The following is a 19,364-nucleotide window of genomic DNA, read 5'->3' on the forward strand; positions in this document are numbered from 1 at the left end:
TCTTTCTCTGACTGTTGCTTATAGGCGAATGTTCGTCTGCGTATAAAATAAAAGCCACACTACTGACTACTCCACGGATCACTTAATGGCCTATTTAACAATTAACGTAATAATAGACTAGCGTACCACTATGGAGTAGAATTCAAATAGTAAGGCTAATGACAATCATCGAATCATCAATGTCATTGACGTGAAAAAGGCACTGTTTATCTCACTGTATATTATCTCACTGTATATTATCTCACTATATATATATATATATATATATATATTATACATACATACATACATACATACATACATACATACATACATACATACATACATACATACACCCCTGCGAAGGTTTAAATATATACAGTATTAGAGGAGCAGAAGCTGAGACATACAGTAAATGGATGTCTCAGCCATCTATGCACCGCTTTGAATTGTGGGTAACTGGATACTGTAAACATCCTCTATTGAACAGCACGTTTATGGATCGTGTGTGTGTGTGTGCGTGTGTGTGCGTGTGTGTGCGTGTGTGTGTGTGTGTGTGTGTGTGTGTGAGAGTGTGTGTGTGTGTGTGTGTGTGTGAGTGTGAGAGAGAGAGAGAGAGAGAGAAGAGAAGAGAGACACCTGCTGGTGATAGGTAAAAGGTACTGGTTTAACTTTAGGTCATGATGTCTACATGAAATGAATGGCAGATTATGCTGCAGTTTCTCCAGAAATATTTAACATTTCATTAACATCAACATTTGAATGAATAAAACGATTTTAATCAAAAAAAATCACAACCAGACTTGACTCACATCCCAGTATCTGTACATTATATCATAATAAGTCACTTACTGTAAGCAAATAGATCTTCTCTTCTTCTTTTATCAAGTATACAGGACATCTCTGTTGAAGAACAACTGTCACCTGCTAGTTAATCAAGTTTCCCATGTGTTCATATATATTCCTATCCCATATAGCCGAGTTCAGTATCACATATTTTAATGTGAGCCTACACATAGTCAGGTCATTCTAATCTACACCATCATCACCATCCTGGTGAGCAGCATCACCACCTGGTATGGGAGCTGCACCACAGTCAACCACAACTTCCACAAAGCACTACAGGGGGTATTTAGTACGAAAGGCCCAGTTGGAGGTGAAGTTCTCTCCCCCCAGACGAATGACGAGAAGCTGTGCATAAAGCCATTAGCCAATGAGCATATCATCAAGGACACTCACCAGGCCACAGCCAGGCAAGTGCATCAAGTCTGGTCTCACACTACATTTGTGGGCATATGTATGTGACAGTGATTGCACTCCTCTGCTGTCGCACTGGCACTATTACTTATGTATACATTTATATGTTTGGTATCTGCTGCACTGTGTGACGTGATGATTTATTTGTATTTGGCGCAGAAGAAGCATTTCTGGCAGATTGTATTGCTATTTGGACCAACATTCCTTATTCCTTAAGTGGTATGGCAATTGATCAAGGTTTGATCGGCCATCCTTTCTATCCAGTCAGTGTTAGAAAAAATGAGCTGCAGCAACAGGTGTCCAAAATCCCCCTCCACACACACACACACACACACACACACACACACACACACACACACACACACACACACACACACACACACACACACACACACACACAGGCCTTCCTTCCGTCCTGGTGAATGTACCTTAGCAATACTGTATGTGTACTGCAGGTCCTCTTGAGAAGCTGTGAGCATCCTGGGAACAATGGAGCAGCTGTACAAACATTTGCCTGCCAGTCCCCCATTGACCAGGGAGAACAAACCTGGAAGCATTCTTAAAGCACCAACTCCTTGACAGGATGCAACAGCTGGCCTCAATTATTTAAGTTTATCTCTTCTCGCTCTCCTCATTTTGGGGTATTTATGTTCTTTTTGAGAACTTTAAATGAGGGAGTATTTAGCATAACTAATTGACTTGCTCTGTTGCAAGGATAAAACCCGTAAGTAACAGTGTTGGATATTGAAGACATCTTATTCTTATTGTATTATTTATGCATGTGCATTCGGGGGCTTGGTGTTTGTTAGCGTTTTGTTTCTGGATGTCAGCAAGAATACAGTTAGACTGGCAGGCCCAAAGTCATGTTGAATGTTGAGTGAGCCATCGACAGGGGTTGGAAAATCCTATACCATTGCAGGTCAAAAGGTCACTCACAGCAGCAGGAATATGACTGTCTAATAGCAGTGAAGGCCATTTTCTGATTTCATTGATCCAGACCCCATTCCTTTTTCCCATTGAGATTTCCAAAAATATGTTTATCAATTATTTTAACCTAGAACAAAGCCATGCAGGATCCTGGTGAAGCATGACCATAAAACATTTGATTCTGTGAATAAAAAAAACAACAAATGTATTGTATTTATTTATAGTATATATCATTGAATTATTATATAAATATATTCAAAAAATGTTCACAGAATCAAATGTTTTATGGTCATGATTCACCAGGATCCCGGATGGCTTGATTCTAGGCATCAATCATTCATTAATATATACATATTTTTGGAAATCTCTATGGGAAAAATGAATGGGGTGTGGATCCAATAAGTGGTGTTGAACTTTGGTACTGGATTGTATAGCTACATGGGATAAGTACAAATATTGTCAGTCATCATCAGTTCTGGGCTCTGTAATTATTAACCCATTCTGACGGGGCACCCATTTTGGTGTCAGCATCATGTTGTGCTTTAGCTATTGAAAAATAGCAGATCTACAAGCTCATATCGCGCCACCGAGTGGCGCGATACGAGCTTGTAGGTCTGCTACTTTTGAAAAATCGAAGAGCGACTGACATTTCTAGAATCTGATCTCAGGTCAGAATGGGTTAATCAGACCAGTGTGTGTCCAGTGGAAACCTCGTGTGAATCTGATCTCAGGTCAGAATGGGTTAAGGAACTGGCTAAAGCTATTCCATTCGTCTGCATCGAATGTCTGAAAAAGTGCATGTGAGATGAGATGGCTGAATACAGTTTTGTGCCACTTACTATGATCTTTGTAAGTCACTTTGGATAAGAGTCTGCAAAATGTCTATTGGCAGAATCCACTCGTTTGCATATTAATTTATGTAATTTGCAAGTGTAAGTGTAATTTGCAACCTGCTTCACCATACAATGAGACATAATGGAATGGCTGAGGTTCAAGTTCAACATCGCCTGACAATTGGAATAATCATGACGAATACTAAAATAAGTGCTTCATTGTTTGGGAGTTCTTTATCTAATTTTGCTTTCAGTGCACCAGACAAGGTCCTTTGAAATGGCACTAGTAATTTTGATGCCTTGAAAAGGCACTATGTTGAATAGAATGGAATTGAATGGTCTGCTCCCCTTCACATTTTTCTTTTGTCAAGAACAACAATAGGACACATGCAGTGAGATGGACTAGGGAACATACTTCTCTGACCAGACAGTGGTTTGGGTGGTTCTGAACCATGCAACCACCAGAACCACTACTTCAACATCAACTGTCATATAGTTGCAGTAGTTGACTTTGTGATTTACAATTTTACAATTTACTGCTAGTGATGGTATGTTTGTAATACATAATCTATCCACTGGGTGGCAGCGCATCATTATAAATCGGATTATGGCACATATAGGATATAATTATGAAATCTCTAGGGCATGCCGATAACAATAATTTAAGTAATTGTTCTTATACAGCTTGACATGTTAAAATAGTAGCATATAGCAATATATTATAAGAATATAATATATTTTATTAGGGCATGTATTAAATTGTGTGGCTCAGTGGGTGGTATAATGTAGATGTAGTACGTAGTAGGGGTTGTGTTTGAGACAATGTAAGTTTTTGAATAGTCATATTCATATTGCCCATTTGACAAATCAGTAGGCTAGTAGCAAAGCTGTGAAGCCTAGTTAGTAGTTATAGTAGCTACCCTATTGGAAACAGAACGCAGCCTCCTCATTAGGCAACAGTAGGCCGGTTAAGGCTATGGCTATTCAAAAATGGAAATACTCAAGTGAAGCAAATACAATTACTTGAGTTACTTTCCACCAGTGCCGTCCTAATTAGGCTACGTGCAGGCATTCTTTTCTGCTACGGTCCAAAAGGCGCTACGCGGCGGGACCTGTGGCGCGGCTTTCTCAGAGAGAGGGGGGAGGGGCGTCGTGTGCCACCTCGCTCACATTTCAACCTGTTTCTGGAGTGATTCTTCTGGAGAAGAAAAGAAAGGAAAGGCGTGGGTGAAGAAAACAACTACCTAATTGTTCTTATTGTCGTCATTGTACCAGGCCTGCTGCTATATTGTCTGTCATTCGCATGAATGTATAGACTAGAGATTAAAAGAACATTCATTCATTCATCAACAGTCATTTGCCTCAGAATTAAGTTGACAGTTGACAGCTCCCTCGCCTCCTTGTCATAATGGTCCTCCCTCCACCCACGTGTGTGTGTGTGTGTGTGTGTGTGTGTGTGTGTGTGTGTGTGTGTGTGTGTGTGTGTGTGTGTGTGTGTGCGTGCGTGTGTGCATGTGTGTGCGCGCGTGCGTGTGTGTGTGTGTGTGTGGGGGGGGGGGGGGGGGGGGGAGAGGGAGGAGACAGGGGGAGATGGATGGAGGGATAACGAGACGGAATAGAGATAGACCTGCAGACCAATCAGAGACACCCTGGACATTTAAAGGGCTCTTGGAATCGCCACAGCGTTCTTATTCTAGTTTAAACAGTAGACCATTCCACACAACAAGAGAGTTGTTTTCACTATATTGTCCATGAGCGTCGAAGAGGATTTCGATTGGTGATGATTCATTGGTGTCATGTTCTTTCTCTATGAGTTATTGGACTATTTGTAGGCCTACTTCGTGCCCTCCCCCAACGCGCTGCACTTGTTGCGCAGAGAATAGATGCTCTGCGGCTGTCCTTGGACAGAGCGGAGTGGACTGCAACAGGTGGACGCACCTCTCTCCAGCATCATCCTCAAAGCAGGCTACATCTGAGGTAGATATAGATATTAATGCTATTGATAGATATTCCTATACTCATATATATTGCGATATTTATTGTTCTAAATTGAATCTTTTATCCATTTAACGTTTTAGCTATATATTTTAGACTCTGATGCTGATGCCTATGCATGCTTATTGAATGCAATTGAATTAATTCATTGTAATCAATTTTTTCTCCTATAGGCTAGACCGTTTGACCGTATCGACTGCTATAGGCAACAGAGGAAACTTTGGATGCTGATTTGAACACAGACTTCCATCGTCTTTCAGTCTTAACTGCGTCCTCTGCGCCACTGCGCGCACCCGACCAGAATGCCGGTTCTGATGAGCCCCGACATCGCCGCCAAGTTTAAAGAGAAATGGCTGTCGGTGTACCCGGAGGACCACCACCACCACCAGGGAACCGACTCGCTTCACTTGGACGACAGCCTGACGAGCCTCAACTGGCTGCAGAACTTCTGCATCCTCAGCGCGGACCCGGAGGAGAGGTGGAACGGAGTCGCCGCCGGCTGCCCGTCCTCCCCCTCCTCCTCCTCGCAGCAACACCTGCTCTGTCTCCGACGGCTCGGGTTCCCGCAGGGCGGCGCCGACTCTCCGTCCAGCCCGCCGGCCGGGGACACGGCCGCCACCGGGATGCCTCTGTACCTCGGGAGCCCCGTCACGTCCGGCAGCGACTCCACAGACCCGCGGACACTCGCGAGTTACGGACACACCGGGAGCGGGTACCCGCACCTTCCCCTTCAGCCCAGTCCGCCCGCGGAGGTGGACTACAAGACCAACCCCAAAGTGAAACCGCCTTATTCCTACGCCTCGCTCATCTGCATGGCCATGCAGGCCAGCAAGCAGCCCAAAGTGACTCTCTCCACCATCTATAACTGGATTACGGAGAATTTCTGTTATTACAGACACGCAGAGCCCAGCTGGCAGGTAAGTGAGACCGTCTCTCTCTCTCTCTCTCTCTCTCTCTCTCTCTCTCTCTATGTCTCTCTCTATGTCTCTCTCTCTCTCTCCATTATTAATATGGTACACACACTGAGGCTGACTGCGGACACCTGTGTCTCCATATTGAGCATATGCAGGCCCTCTATTTGGGCCAGTATAGGCCTACTAGACAAGACAAAGAAAATACAGAGAAAGAAAACAGAAATAATAAATAACAAACAGACAAATAATTAAGTATATAATATATTATAATGACGGTTTGACGGTCTTCTACAGTAAAGGACAATTGTATGCAAACAATTGCATACATAGCAGCTGCCAGCTGCATGCTGATGAAACAATTGTATTGTCAGTCATGTCTCTGAAATGTCCTTCTTCCAAGAGAGTGCTCTTACAGGGTTTAGTCTGAGGGGAATTATGTACTGTGTGGGGGTGGAGAAAGCTGTGTGTGTGTGTGTGTGTGTGTGTGTGTGTGTGTGTGTGTGTGTGTGTGTGTGACTGTGCACGTGTGTGTGTGTGTGTGTGTGTGTGTGTGTGTGCTCGTGTGTGTGTGTGTGTGTGTATGTGTGTGTGTGTGTGTGTGTGTGTGTTAATGAGGGTTCCTGAGAGGGCTAGCAGCTAAGCACAGCTGATCATGTTTGAGATGCACGGAGCTGTGTGTTACTAGAAAGCCTCATTAGGTACATTTGCTTTCCTATACAAACAACAACAATACCCATGTCTCTCTCTTACAAAGACAAAGAGAGTCTGCACACACACAACTCTCTCTCTCTCGCACGCACGCACGCACGCACGCACGCACGCACGCACGCGCACGCGCACACGCACGCACACACGCACACACACACACACACACACACACACACACACACACACACACACACACACACACACACACACACACACGGATAAACACAAAGAAAGATATCCAGACAGATTCTTAACAAATAGAGAGTGAGTTAGGAGGACAGAGCATATCTCATATGCATCTATTTCAAATATATTATTAGAGAAAGAAACAAAAACCTATGTCACATTTTAATTTTCTTTTTTTTTTGTCTTTTCAACAGAACTCGATTCGTCACAACCTGTCACTCAACAAGTGCTTCATGAAGGTGCCCAGGCAGAAAGACGAGCCCGGTAAAGGAGGCTTCTGGCAGATTGACCCCCAGTATGCCGACATGTTTGTCAATGGCATCTTCAAGCGCAGGAGGATGTCAGCCAACCACTACAACAGCAATGGTCACAGACAGAGCAAGCTGCTGCAAGGCCATGACACAGTGGGTTACCACCGGGCCCAAAACGGATGCCTTTACCAAGGTGAAGTTGGAAACATGAGCACCAAACGCAAACACCTCTCTACCAAAGGCAACAGCGAGAGAAACCACAACAAGGTGGCACGGATGACGCCCAAATCGCCCCTGCTGGCAACGGAGGCCCATGGCGCGGACATGCTGCGGGGCGACTTTGACCTGGCGTCGGTGTTCGACGACGTCCTTGGGGGGAGCTGCAGCAACTTCGAGGACCTGGACCTCAACACGGCACTGGTCTCCCTGGGCTGCGAGATGGAGGTGTCCTCCTCTGCCTCCGCCGTCCACCACGGGCACATGGCGTCCATGGACCTGGGGCTGCAGGGGAGATGGTGCGGCGGCGGTAGTGGAGGAGAAGGGCTTGATCTCCAGAATCACCACCATCAGTCCTACGGTTACATGGAGCTGTGTGGTGCGGCTGTGGAGTGCCACACCACAATGGGAGACCTCCAGATGCCGCAGCAGCACCCACACCACGATCAGTTGCTGCAGCCCCACCACCAACAACAACAACACCACCACCACCCACTGCACCAATTTGAGGAGGTATCCTCGCTGTTCTTAGAACAGCCTGAGGATGTGGCGGTGCACCCTTGGGGGGAGATAAAGGAGGAGGAGCAGGTGACACCGCTGACGTTGGATCAGGGCTTCGGTCTGTGCGAGGGCTTCTTCACGGAGATGCAGCCATGGGAACGAGTGGAGTCCTACCTGTAACCTTTGACCCAAATTAACCCAGTTTCCTCATCCCCGACTCCAAGTGATATTTGGCATCAGATTACCATGACCTTTGGTCCTTTATGACGAATAGACCAAATCCTTATTGTTGTCTTCATGTTAAAAATGAAGGAAGTTTGTATGGAGGAAGTATGACACAAGAGCAAAATGGTAGCCATATCAATACAGTCAATGAGTGGCAAGTCATTGCTGCTATGGAGTTACGATCAAATGATCCCTGATTCTATTGGGGACTTTTATAAGGGACTGCATTGCAAAAGAACTAAGTCAAACTGACCCCCTCCTTGCGATGGCATTCTCTATACAAACAACAAACACTGTAACGGTGTGACTCATAAGATGTGCAGACTGATTTAGCTACATTAGCATTACACAGTCTTTCTGCCAGCATGCAATGAAACATCATGGCAACCTACGTTATGTTATGACATGTTATATGAAGAGCAGATATGTGTGAGCCACAAGACAGATGAGAAATCTGTCAATTTGTAGTTTTGTTCATTCATGACTTTGTCAAATAGTCAATTTCATATTCGCTAGAATATTATATATACATGTACACACACACACATATATATATATATATATATAATAGAAAATAGCAAAGCCCTTTGCCCATATATATATATATATATATATATATATATATATATATATATAGATAGATATATATATAGATATATATAGATACTGTATATGGGCAAAAGGCGTTTCTATTTGCCTATGCTGTCATGTATTGCAAAGCAAAGCTGAATATGATTGCCTTCAGAAAATACAATATTATGCACTTTGATAGGCAGCAGTTTTATTAGGAAATCCAGCCAGCCTTCTCTGAATTAATTACTTTTCTTTTTTATGATACATGTGATAAATATGATGTTTTCATAGCACAGTGACCCAAGGATGCATATATCTCCATAGTCCATACATAACACAATATATACAGTAGGCCTATATATTTATATCTAGCCATGAACTTAACACTGCAATAATTCAACTTTGACCATATTAAAGAGTAACATTTGCTAAACGCTGCATTTGTTGGACATATTCCGCCAAACAACTGACGAGAAAAATGACATGATTGATATCTTTGTGTTGATTGAATGATTGATTGATACACAGCAAACATCCAGAGTATTAATGATTGAACTCTGAGAGTGTAAATATGTACCTGTATATTAACATGTCTAGAAACAGAAGTGGGGTCTATTCTGAGACAAGCAGTTCTGTATTCTATCACTGGGTGATGGATTTCTTTTTTTTATCTTGGTTCGGTGTATGTCTTTTTTTATTTGTATGTTTTTATCTCTCACAAATACAGAGTTTGAGATATGTATGAATATGTCAATTTAGACCTATACATTGGTTGGGATTGGATGCGAAAACAGATTATACAGGTATACAAACAAATTTAGCTTAAAAAAAAATCCTTGATTTTCTCATTTTGATACAAACTCTTTGATTTATCCTGTTGTTTTTCATTTGTACTTTTTTAATGCTGTTAAAAAAATGCAAACCACGCCTCGATGCAATAAATGATGACATTTGACAAAATCCCATTGCTTTATCCCTTGTTTACCTGAGAAATCTCAGCGATAACATGCCTAAGACATTTCTTATATATGTGGTATACTGAGCACACAGGAAAATTGCCAGTGTTAATTTAACTCGGAGAGTGTACAAATAAAACCAAATGTGTACACTCACAGTTAAATAAACATGAGAATGTTATGGTGCATGGTTATATTGTTTGTCTAAGGATTCGGTGGGTCTATCAGTAAGAGATAAAGGGTTATATATATCATTTCCATCAGGTAGGGACTTGTCTGGGCCTTCTCAGAATTGCAAGATCCACTGAACAAATATTCATAACTGTTGCTTTGCCTGTTAAATATCTGAGGTCAGCGTGATCATTGGTGATTGTAAATGGTGGGGACATCGTTAGAGGGAATGAGCATGGAGGAGAGAGAGTGAGAGAGGTGGATAACAAGGCAGGTATGGACATGTCGAGCACATGGAGCTTCCCACCTGCCTGTGATAATTATATTTGATGCTGAAGTCCGTCTTGGTGACACATGAAAACTCCTGTTGTGCAGGTGCGCAGCATTTTATAGACAAATGTGAGGGAGATGAGGGTTGAGCTGTAGACCTGAGGCCGACTCTAAATATGCCTTCTACATCAAGTTTTCAGGGGGGGAATTGTATTCAAAAAGCTTAAAAAGAAATGATGTTGCTATATTATATAATATATACCAACAACTAAAATAACATAGAGACTTGAAAGGTATAACAACATACTGTATGTTACAACATACATCCAGTGATTCACCTCACTTCTTCCTATAGAAATTCTTCTCTTTCACGTTTCACAACTGCAATTCAAAAGAAAGTGGAGTGGACTGCCCACTCTCCCATAAAAGAAAGTGGGGAACTGTACCCCGTAAAGTCCCCGTAAAGTCGGCCCTTGAGTGTTTCATTTAGCAAATGCAACAAATGGAGGTTGCAATAGAGAGAAGGGAATAGACAAAGGAATCTCCTAAGGTATTGTCAGCATCAAAGCATCGCACCGATGCTTCCTTCTTTCATTGCCTCCTATCACACTTAAAGCTACACTTTTGCAAAGCTCACCCACCATGCATAATATGCATTGCATTTGCATATTAGTTGTTTGATATGTGAGACTACTTGGTATCATCAGGGACTTTCGGATGACGTAATACACTATTAATGTTTAGGTAAAGAGAAGGACTGCATGCTTCACGCCACACCTCTCCCCAACATCTGACCAGCAATGGTCAGATATAGCATTTGACCAAACATAGCATTCTCCCCCAAATCGACTAGCCCTATCTTGAACTCACTGTCATGTTCTGACAGCAGTGTTTTTGTGAAGCACTTCTTCACCACAAGCATCCAGTGTGTCAATCCGGGGACTATGTCATCTGGATCTTCTGTTAACTCATTCTGACCTGAGATCAGATTCTAAAAATGTCTATTACATCCTGACAGTTTCATTATTAACCCATTCTGACCTGAGATCAGATTGAAAAAATGTCAGATTTTTCAAAAATAGCAGACCTACAAGCTCGTATCGCGCTACTTGGTGGCGCGCTATGAGCTTGTAGATCTGCTATTTTTCAATAGCTAAAGCATAACATGATGCTAACACCAAAATGGGTGCCCGTTCAGAATGGGTTAATAGTGTGGCATCACCACTGAACACGGCACCGTCATTTTGTGCAGTCATCAGCAACAAATCAAATCAACAGGTGGTGCAACGAGAAGCCTTTCAAAATCAATGATGTCCAGTGATGAGCCTAACGGAACCTGGCAGTATAATCGATCCAGTTAACTAATCAGTAAGCATTTTATGAAATGCCTTCAAAATTCTCTGTGCTTAATAATGTACAAGAGTTATGGCTGGATACACGCATTTGACCATTGTCACATGTCACTGTGGATTAGAATGCATCAAGCAGTTACCAAAATATCTTTAATAGCTTGAAATTCATATCAAAGTGCAACAGAGAAGCATAATAAATTAGCCACAATGGATTTTGTTTTGTGTTTAATCCATTTTGGCGCTTTTAATTGGTAATATAACTGTGCTTTGAATTGTTGCCAGTTCTATTCTCTTCTCTATTCTATAACATACCGGTACTCGTCATAACATCAATTAAGAACATGGACTCCAGTGCATGTCCCTATACTGGGGTGAACTTTCATCAAAAATAGCAGATCTACAAGCTCACATAGTGACATGATATGTTGGTGAAGAGATTAGCTGTAGAATGAAAAAAGGAGAGGGCCTAATATAGACCCCTGTGGGACTCTGGTCAAAGAAGTACATACAGTAGGGTAGAAGTGGTTAACCCATTCTGACCTGAGATCAGATTCATAACGAGGTTTCCACTGGACACATACTGGTCTGATTAACCCATTCTGACCTGAGATCAGATTAAAAAAATGTCAGTCGTTCTTCGATTATTCAAAAATAGCAGACCTACAAGCTCGTATCGCGCCACTCGGTGGCGCGATATGAGCTTGTAGATCTGCTATTTTTCAATAGCTAAAGCATAACATGATGCCAACACCAAAATGGGTGCCTGTTCAGAAGTGGTTAAGATGTGTAGTTTTTGTATCTGGGTGTACCTCCGCCGACTAAAGAGATCACGTGCCTGGTGCCTCACTACAGCTGTGTATTCCGCTGTGTAAGTGTGTATGCCAGTTGACCAGAAGGCACAAATCGTAGTCCTCTTTGACACCAACACTGCACTGTTGATTTGCAAATGACACGCACCCAGATTGGTGCACGGCGAGTCTCCAAATACCAAACTCGCCACTGTGCCTCTGGAGATTTGCAAAATAGGGTCCTAGTCTACATCTTATTCCAGTACACTTACCAGGAGTTAATTTCCACCCCAACCCCCCACGCTATGAAAACACGGTTTTCCACCTCAAATCTCTTTTTAATTGAAAATGGGTGAGGAATTAAAAAAAAAAGAAAAGCGTTAGAAATGCAGCTTATCTCTGTCCCTCTGCTTGTGGCTCCCCACAGCGCCAGGGTCATGTGCGAAAGATCCTTTGGGATGGAGGGAATAACTCAGATTCCTAAAAACAGCAGGGAATACAGCGAGAGGCGTGTGACCGCAGGCCCCCCCCCCTGCATCAGGAAAAGATCACCTAAGTAGTGACATTTATAGGTTATTTTGTGCCTCTAGCCTAATTCATATACTTCGCTTTACAACAGTGCTATGTAACAAGCTTCACTGTAGTTATGAATTGGAATTTCGTCCCACTTGCCAGAAAAAAACAACCCCAGTCTTCTCGTGGCAGACTCACGGCACAGTGAGTTGCATGTTTATTGTCCACGCTTACTTATGCTACACTACGTCCGAAATGGTAATATTTGTTCATGAGCTCCATTGTGTGTGTGTGTGTGTGTGTGTGTGTGCGCCCGTGTGTGTGTGTGTGTATGTGTGTCTGTCTGTGTGCGCGCGTGCCCGTGTGCTGATGAGTGTGCTCCCTGTCGAGTCAGTGTGTGTGTATAAAGCGGTGATGTGCGCCCCATGGAGCAGGTGATAACACTATCTGTATGGAGCCAGCTTCCCGCCGGTCTATTCAGCCCTCTGGACACAGGCCGGGTCTGCTCAGCAGGCGGACCTGCTCACAGAGGTGGCCCTCTGGAAGGTGGCGTGTGTATAGGCCTATGTGTGTGTGTATGATCTTACTGTGTCTCTGTGAGTCTCCGTAACAATGACAGTATAACATGTATGAGTCAATATTGGACTGAGGAGGATTTGTGGAGATTTGTGTTTGTGAGAGTAGGAGTGGATGGGACCTGCACACAGTAACGGGAACGAGAGCTTGGCAAATTTGGGTGAAAAACGCGTCAGGGTGTAGCATGCACATTTTGTCCGTGTGCACTGGCGTTTGTGTGCACGTGCTCATGTAGAGCTAATGACAGACAGTGGTGGAAAGCACACTTACTCAAGTACTGTACTTACGCACAATTTTGAGGTACTTTTACCTTACTGGAGTATTTCCAATTCCACTACATCTCAGAGGCAATATTGTACTTTTACTTACTCTACGTACGTTGTAGATTAGATTTTTATTAGAAAACAATACCATTAACCATTGGCAATTTGAAAATAGCTGATCTACGAGCTCACAATGCATCTGCTATTTTCAAAGGACCTTTATACATTTGAAAACTTGAAACGGGACATTCTGCATAATGAATGAGTATACTTTTACATTTGGTACTTTAGGAGGAACATTTAGAGATATACTTTAGTACTTTATACAAGTATACATTTGTATACACTTTATACAACAGAGTATTTCTACATTGCAGTGTTGACTTATAAGTAATGTGAGTCCTTTTCCCACCACTGTAGAGCTGGTGACAGGGTAGTGGAGGGGGCTACAGAGACAGAGTGTTTTATTACACTCACAGCAGCCTCTGGATCGGCCCTGATTAGAGTCAGACACAATAAGGGGGACCAGGCCCCGCCTCAGTACCCCTGTAGCCATAGTGTCCGTCTGAGGGTTCACCTCTCCTTTTTCATTGGGAAGAGCCACAGAGCTATTCTTCATGAGGGATATTGCAGAGGGAAGACACATGGAGGGCTCCCCCTACTAATTAGATGTCTCATAGAGACACAAAGCAAACCGTGGCAGTGGGAAAGGCCCCCAAAAAGCCTGCTTTATGGCTCCTGAGACTGAGAGGCCCCCCAAGTGATTACGAGAGCCGATAGCCTTCAGATGATTTTGATTGCATTTAAAGGCAACACATGCAGGGGCAGTAAAATCTGCAAGTGGTTTTATTCCCTCTCAGGTCTGATTCGCTTAGATTTATTTTCTCAATATGGTTTTGTTATTGTGTCTCTCCACCATGGAGCCGAAGGCATGGGGAGAGAGTATGTTTTGCACTCTGTCCGTCCGTGTGTGTGTGTGTGTGTGTGTGTGTGTGTGTGTGTGTGTGTGTGTGTGTGTCCGTCTGTCCGTTACCAGCTAATCTCTGTCACCATTACCCGGTTGATGCCAAACTTTGCACACACTCCCTAGATGCCAACGAACCTCTGCCCCAAATTTCCCAGAATGGCCTGTTATAGCGCCACCATGAGGCAGATTTTCACATTTTTACCTATAACTGCACCGATCTGCGTGAAACGTTGAATGCACATTACCTAGGCCAAAAATCCTCCTACACACTCAGACGTCTCGATCCCCTTTCTCCGCTCCTGATGCTAGCCTTCAAAGCAACCAAATGTATGGCACCCCCACTCTCGCAAGTCTGATCGGACCCTTCCTACACACTCAGATCAACCAACGCAGAGAAGCTGGAAGTACATTCATTAAAACTGCTGGGACAACGCTCCACACGTCCCAAACTCTTCTCCCTTCTGGCTCCAAAACTATGGAATGCATTGCATCCCATTGCAATCAGAACTGCTTCAGATTCTCTCCCAATCCGCCGTAGCTAAAACCCACCTCTTCAGACTCCATATTAGCCCGTAGCACTTATGTGCAGGCACTTGCGCTAGCCTCGACGACCTTACAGGCATATGCAAGGGCTCAACAAGTAATTTAGATAGCATTTTTGTAGACATAGCACTCTATAGTGTATACTGTATACGCATAGTTTCATTATATAGATATTCCACTGCTAGGTTCTAGCTTACGTATGATCCTCGATGACCATTTTTATGTATTTGATGTATTACCATGTTTTGTTCTTGCTTACTGTGAATCGCTCTGGGTTAAGAGCGTCTGCTAAATACCTAAATTGTAATTGTAAATTGTCCCAACTATTTTCAGATAGAGGTCTGTAAATAGACACTGGTTAAATTTTAGGAATGCCCAAACACAACTACTCTTTAGAAACAAACAACAACAAAACCGCAACACGCAACTATCAATATTTATTATATACAGAACAACAATCCCAAAGTCACTTATAATAAGCAGACTTGGCAACACGGTTAACAGCCGTCTTGGAAGGGGAAAGATCCCCAGCCCTGACTGCATGTTGAAGTGTCTCAAGCCCTTATAACTGCACCTGATGAGCAGGCTGCTTGGTGCTTTGCATGGTTTCCTGTGCCATCGGTGTGTCAAGTGAGTGAATGCTGAATGTGAAATATACATTGAAAAGTGCCTTGAAGTGTTGGAAAGACTAGAAAGGCACAATATAAAGGCAGTCCGTATATCATTTATTTTAAATATGGCTGTCTTTTTATGGGTAGCACTAGCTTAAGTTAACTTACTAGGGCAAAGAGGCCCTAGTGGCTAGCGTTAAGAGAAAAACACTATGTCCAACCTTAATCCATTCCTGGAAAAGAGTCTGCCAATTGTCTCCATCTCTGGTTTCCAAGCCCTCATGACATATTGATAAGGGGAAAAAAGAAAACACAGCCTCCTATCCCACCATTAATATAATACCCTCCTCCAGATTGGTCTGGAAAAGGGGGAGGGGCTTAGGCAGGAACCATACCTAACCCATTCTGACCGGGCACCCATTTTGGTGTTGGCATCATGTCGTGCTTTAGCTATTGAAAAATAGCAGATCTACAAGCTCATATCGCGCCACCGAGTGGCGCGATACGAGCTTGTAGGTCTGCTATTTTTGAAAAATCGAAGACACTTTTAGAATCTGATCTCAGGTCAGAATGGGTTAATAATGAAACTGTCAGGATGTAATAGACATTTTTAGAATCTGATCTCAGGTCAGAATGGGCTAAATAGGCTTTCTGTTGATTATGCATGACATGGTAATTAGGTTTCCATTTGGACGAATGAAAGGCAGGTGAATTACAATGAACTGTCTGCAGGTGCATTACAATGAAATGAAAAGGTTTGTTCATTGGACCGCATATATTCCATCAAATAATGTTGCTTTGGTATTGTACAGATATATAGATTTTTGAAATGTTGTCTGTTTAAGATATGTCTCTAATGGCGTATCTTAAACTGTATCTGTATCTTTGTGTGCGTGTGTGTGTGTGTGTGTGTGTGTGTGTGTGTGGGGCTGCGTGCGTGTTTGTGTGTAAGCGTCTGTGTGAAGTGTGAATATGTTATGTGTGCGCATGTGAGAGAGAAATTGTGTGTACGTATGACTCCAGTGTGTCTGTTCTCCAGCTTTTTCTTCGCATCATGGTCCGGGAAAAAACAAGTCCTTTTTTATGGAGTTATTGTTAGATAATCCCTGCAAATACACCATTCTAGGATTGTGGCAATGATTAACAGATTCCCAGTGTCCAGTCTACTTCAAAAACACACATGCACACCCCCACACACGCATCTGTGTGCTCAAAAAGATATTGTAGTGCCAACTATACTAACATTCGACCCTGCCTGCCTGCCTGTATGTCTGCCTGCCTGCCTGCCTGCCTGCCTGCCTGCCTGTCTGCCTGCCTGCCTGCCTGCCTGCCTGCCCGCCCGCCTGCCTGCCTGCCTGCCTGCCTGCCTGCCTGCCTGCCTGCCTGCCTGCCTGCCTGCCCGCCCGCCCATCCGCCCGTCTGTCCGTCCGTCCCTCTGTCTTTTAGGCTTGTTGCCTCACCCTTTTCTTCATCACTCTCCTCATCTCTCATTACAGATGAATGGCCTTATGGGCTTGGAAGGAATCAGGACAAAATGTCTTTCAGTGCAGGAATACATGACAAGATCATAATTCATAAATCCATGGACTCTCATCATCATGCTTGTCTAAGTGCTCAGAGTGCCTCTTCCCGTCAGAGACCTTGAGCAGTGAATTCAGCGTACCCCATGCACACCTAATGACAGCACAGCAGCACACTGTTGAGAGTGTGCTGCAAATGGACCCATACGGTTCCATTTTCTTCCATTTATGTACCCTCAAGAGTGAAATTAAGGCTTTTTACTGTGCACTGCTGTTAGGAACAGGCAAATTATGTGGCCAAGATTTATTTATTTTTGGGCTGAAGCTTTTTATTTATTTTTTGGTGACAGATTTGCCTTGTTTGTTCGCTCTACTTCCATACTGTACGTTTGCTCCTTTACATATATGAAATGGGGAACCAAACAGGTGTCTATCATAGCTCATGATATATAGGAGAAAATTATGGTGATTATCTCTGCATGTGCCTATGCTGTCAGTTCCGACACAGAAAAGTCCTCCGTGTTGATGTAACCTCGAGTCTTGCGGGTCCATTTGGGTACGTTTTAACGCTATTTGGCTGGAATTAACACTGGGGATTTCATTGTGTGCTGCTTGCACTAGGTATGCTGTGTCTAATGCTTTGTACACTGCAGGCTGCATCAACGCCAGACTGAGTTCAAGATCCTTTTCTCTCTGTGCTTTTTTGTGTGACTTATACGTTCTATTGCTGCTTGTATCGACATATTAGCCGCTGAAATGCCTAAATCTCCCCCAGCGATTGTGTGTGTGTGTGTGTGTGTGTGTGTGTGTGTGTGTGTGTGTGTGTGTGTGTTGGCATCACCATTTTAGGCCTTTCAAAGACATTCTTGTCCCGTGCCTCTGGTTTCTGTGGCTGCTGGACATCTGACAGTCAGACACGCAGCTGGCACACACACACACACACACACACACACACACACACACACACACACACACACACACACACACACACACACACACACACACACACACACACACACACACACACACACACACACACACACACACACACACACACACACACACACACACACACACACACAGAGAGCAGCGATGGCCTTCTCTGGAGTGGTGCCACGGTGTCAACACACAGAGTACAAGAGGACAAGGCGAGAAGCGTCTGAGCTGACGGCCCGCTCACTTCACTGCCAGGAACCGCAATCTAAAACCACTCGCTTTTAGTTTCACTTAACTTTCTTTCGTTGATCACATTTCATGTTGTTTTTAGCCCTTGGTTAGGCCAGTAGTTCTCAAACATTCTCAGGGCAAAGGACGTCCAAATGGATACGGTATTGTGTGTACCTGGCTGGCTGTGGACACCCATCTGTAATCATGTTGTGCCAGTGACCCCGAAAAGACCCCAAATTTATTTTTGCATTGTGCGGTTGTATAGATTCTCCAGTAGCTAAAGTATAAAAAAGGGTCAAATTGGTTCAAACATGTTGATGCTATATTAACTGGGGACCTCCTGGAACCGTAGGTTCCATAGGCATGCATAGTGTTGAGATCAGATTCATACAAGGTTTCCACTGGACACACACTGGTCTGATTAACCCATTCTGACCTGAGATCAGATTCTAAAAATGTCAGTCGTTCTTCGGTTTTTCAAAAATAGCAGACCTACAAGCTCGTATCGCGCCACTCGGTGGCGCGATATGAGCTTGTAGATCTGCTATTTTTAAATAGATAAAGCATAACATGATGCTAACACCAAAATGGGTGCCCGGTCAGAATGGTTAAAGCCCACAAATAACTTGGCCCATGTCACTGGACAGTAAAATAAGCAATACGTTCTCATTACCATGTGAAAATGAAGGGTGTTGGGCAGTAAGTGGGAGAGGGAGACGCGTCAAACCAATGGAGTGGTGGGTGGGCGGAGCATGGCCAATGTTATATATCGGACACTGAGAGCTACAAAGATGTTTCTTATGGCGGTCGTAGTTGTGTATGTAGAGAGGATGTCTGGGAATCGTCGGAAGGTCACCGGGTTGGACCCTCGCCCAGTCAACATGTTGAAGTGTCCTTGACCAAGACACTTAACTCCTAACAGCTTCCTCCCTAGCTACGCTCATCTGAGCCATCTGCTGGGTGGAGCATTTTACAATTTGTTTTGACCTCGTTTGCTATACAGTAATGTCTGTAACCAAATACCCAGGACCATATATGGCATTGTCTTATACTTTTTCTTTTTTTTTTTTTTTCATTTGTTGTCTTGTCAATTTGATTGTCT

General features: G+C 43.5%; 1 protein-coding gene across 1 annotated transcript; it reads left to right on the forward strand.

Moving 5' to 3' along the window:
- Positions 1-5,293: 5,293 nt before the first annotated feature.
- foxj1b (forkhead box J1b) lies at positions 5,294-7,947 on the forward strand (the record flags this gene model as incomplete). The annotated part of the gene is made up of 2 exons (XM_083787605.1): positions 5,294-5,908; positions 6,994-7,947. The coding sequence occupies 2 exons, from the start codon at positions 5,294-5,296 to the stop codon at positions 7,945-7,947; spliced, it is 1,569 nt and encodes a 522-aa protein (XP_083643731.1).
- Between the last annotated feature and the right edge of the window lie 11,417 nt (positions 7,948-19,364).

Source organism: Protomyctophum parallelum (genome assembly GCF_964188405.1).
Source record: "Protomyctophum parallelum genome assembly, chromosome: 17".
NCBI classification, from domain to species: Eukaryota; Metazoa; Chordata; class Actinopteri; order Myctophiformes; family Myctophidae; genus Protomyctophum; species Protomyctophum parallelum.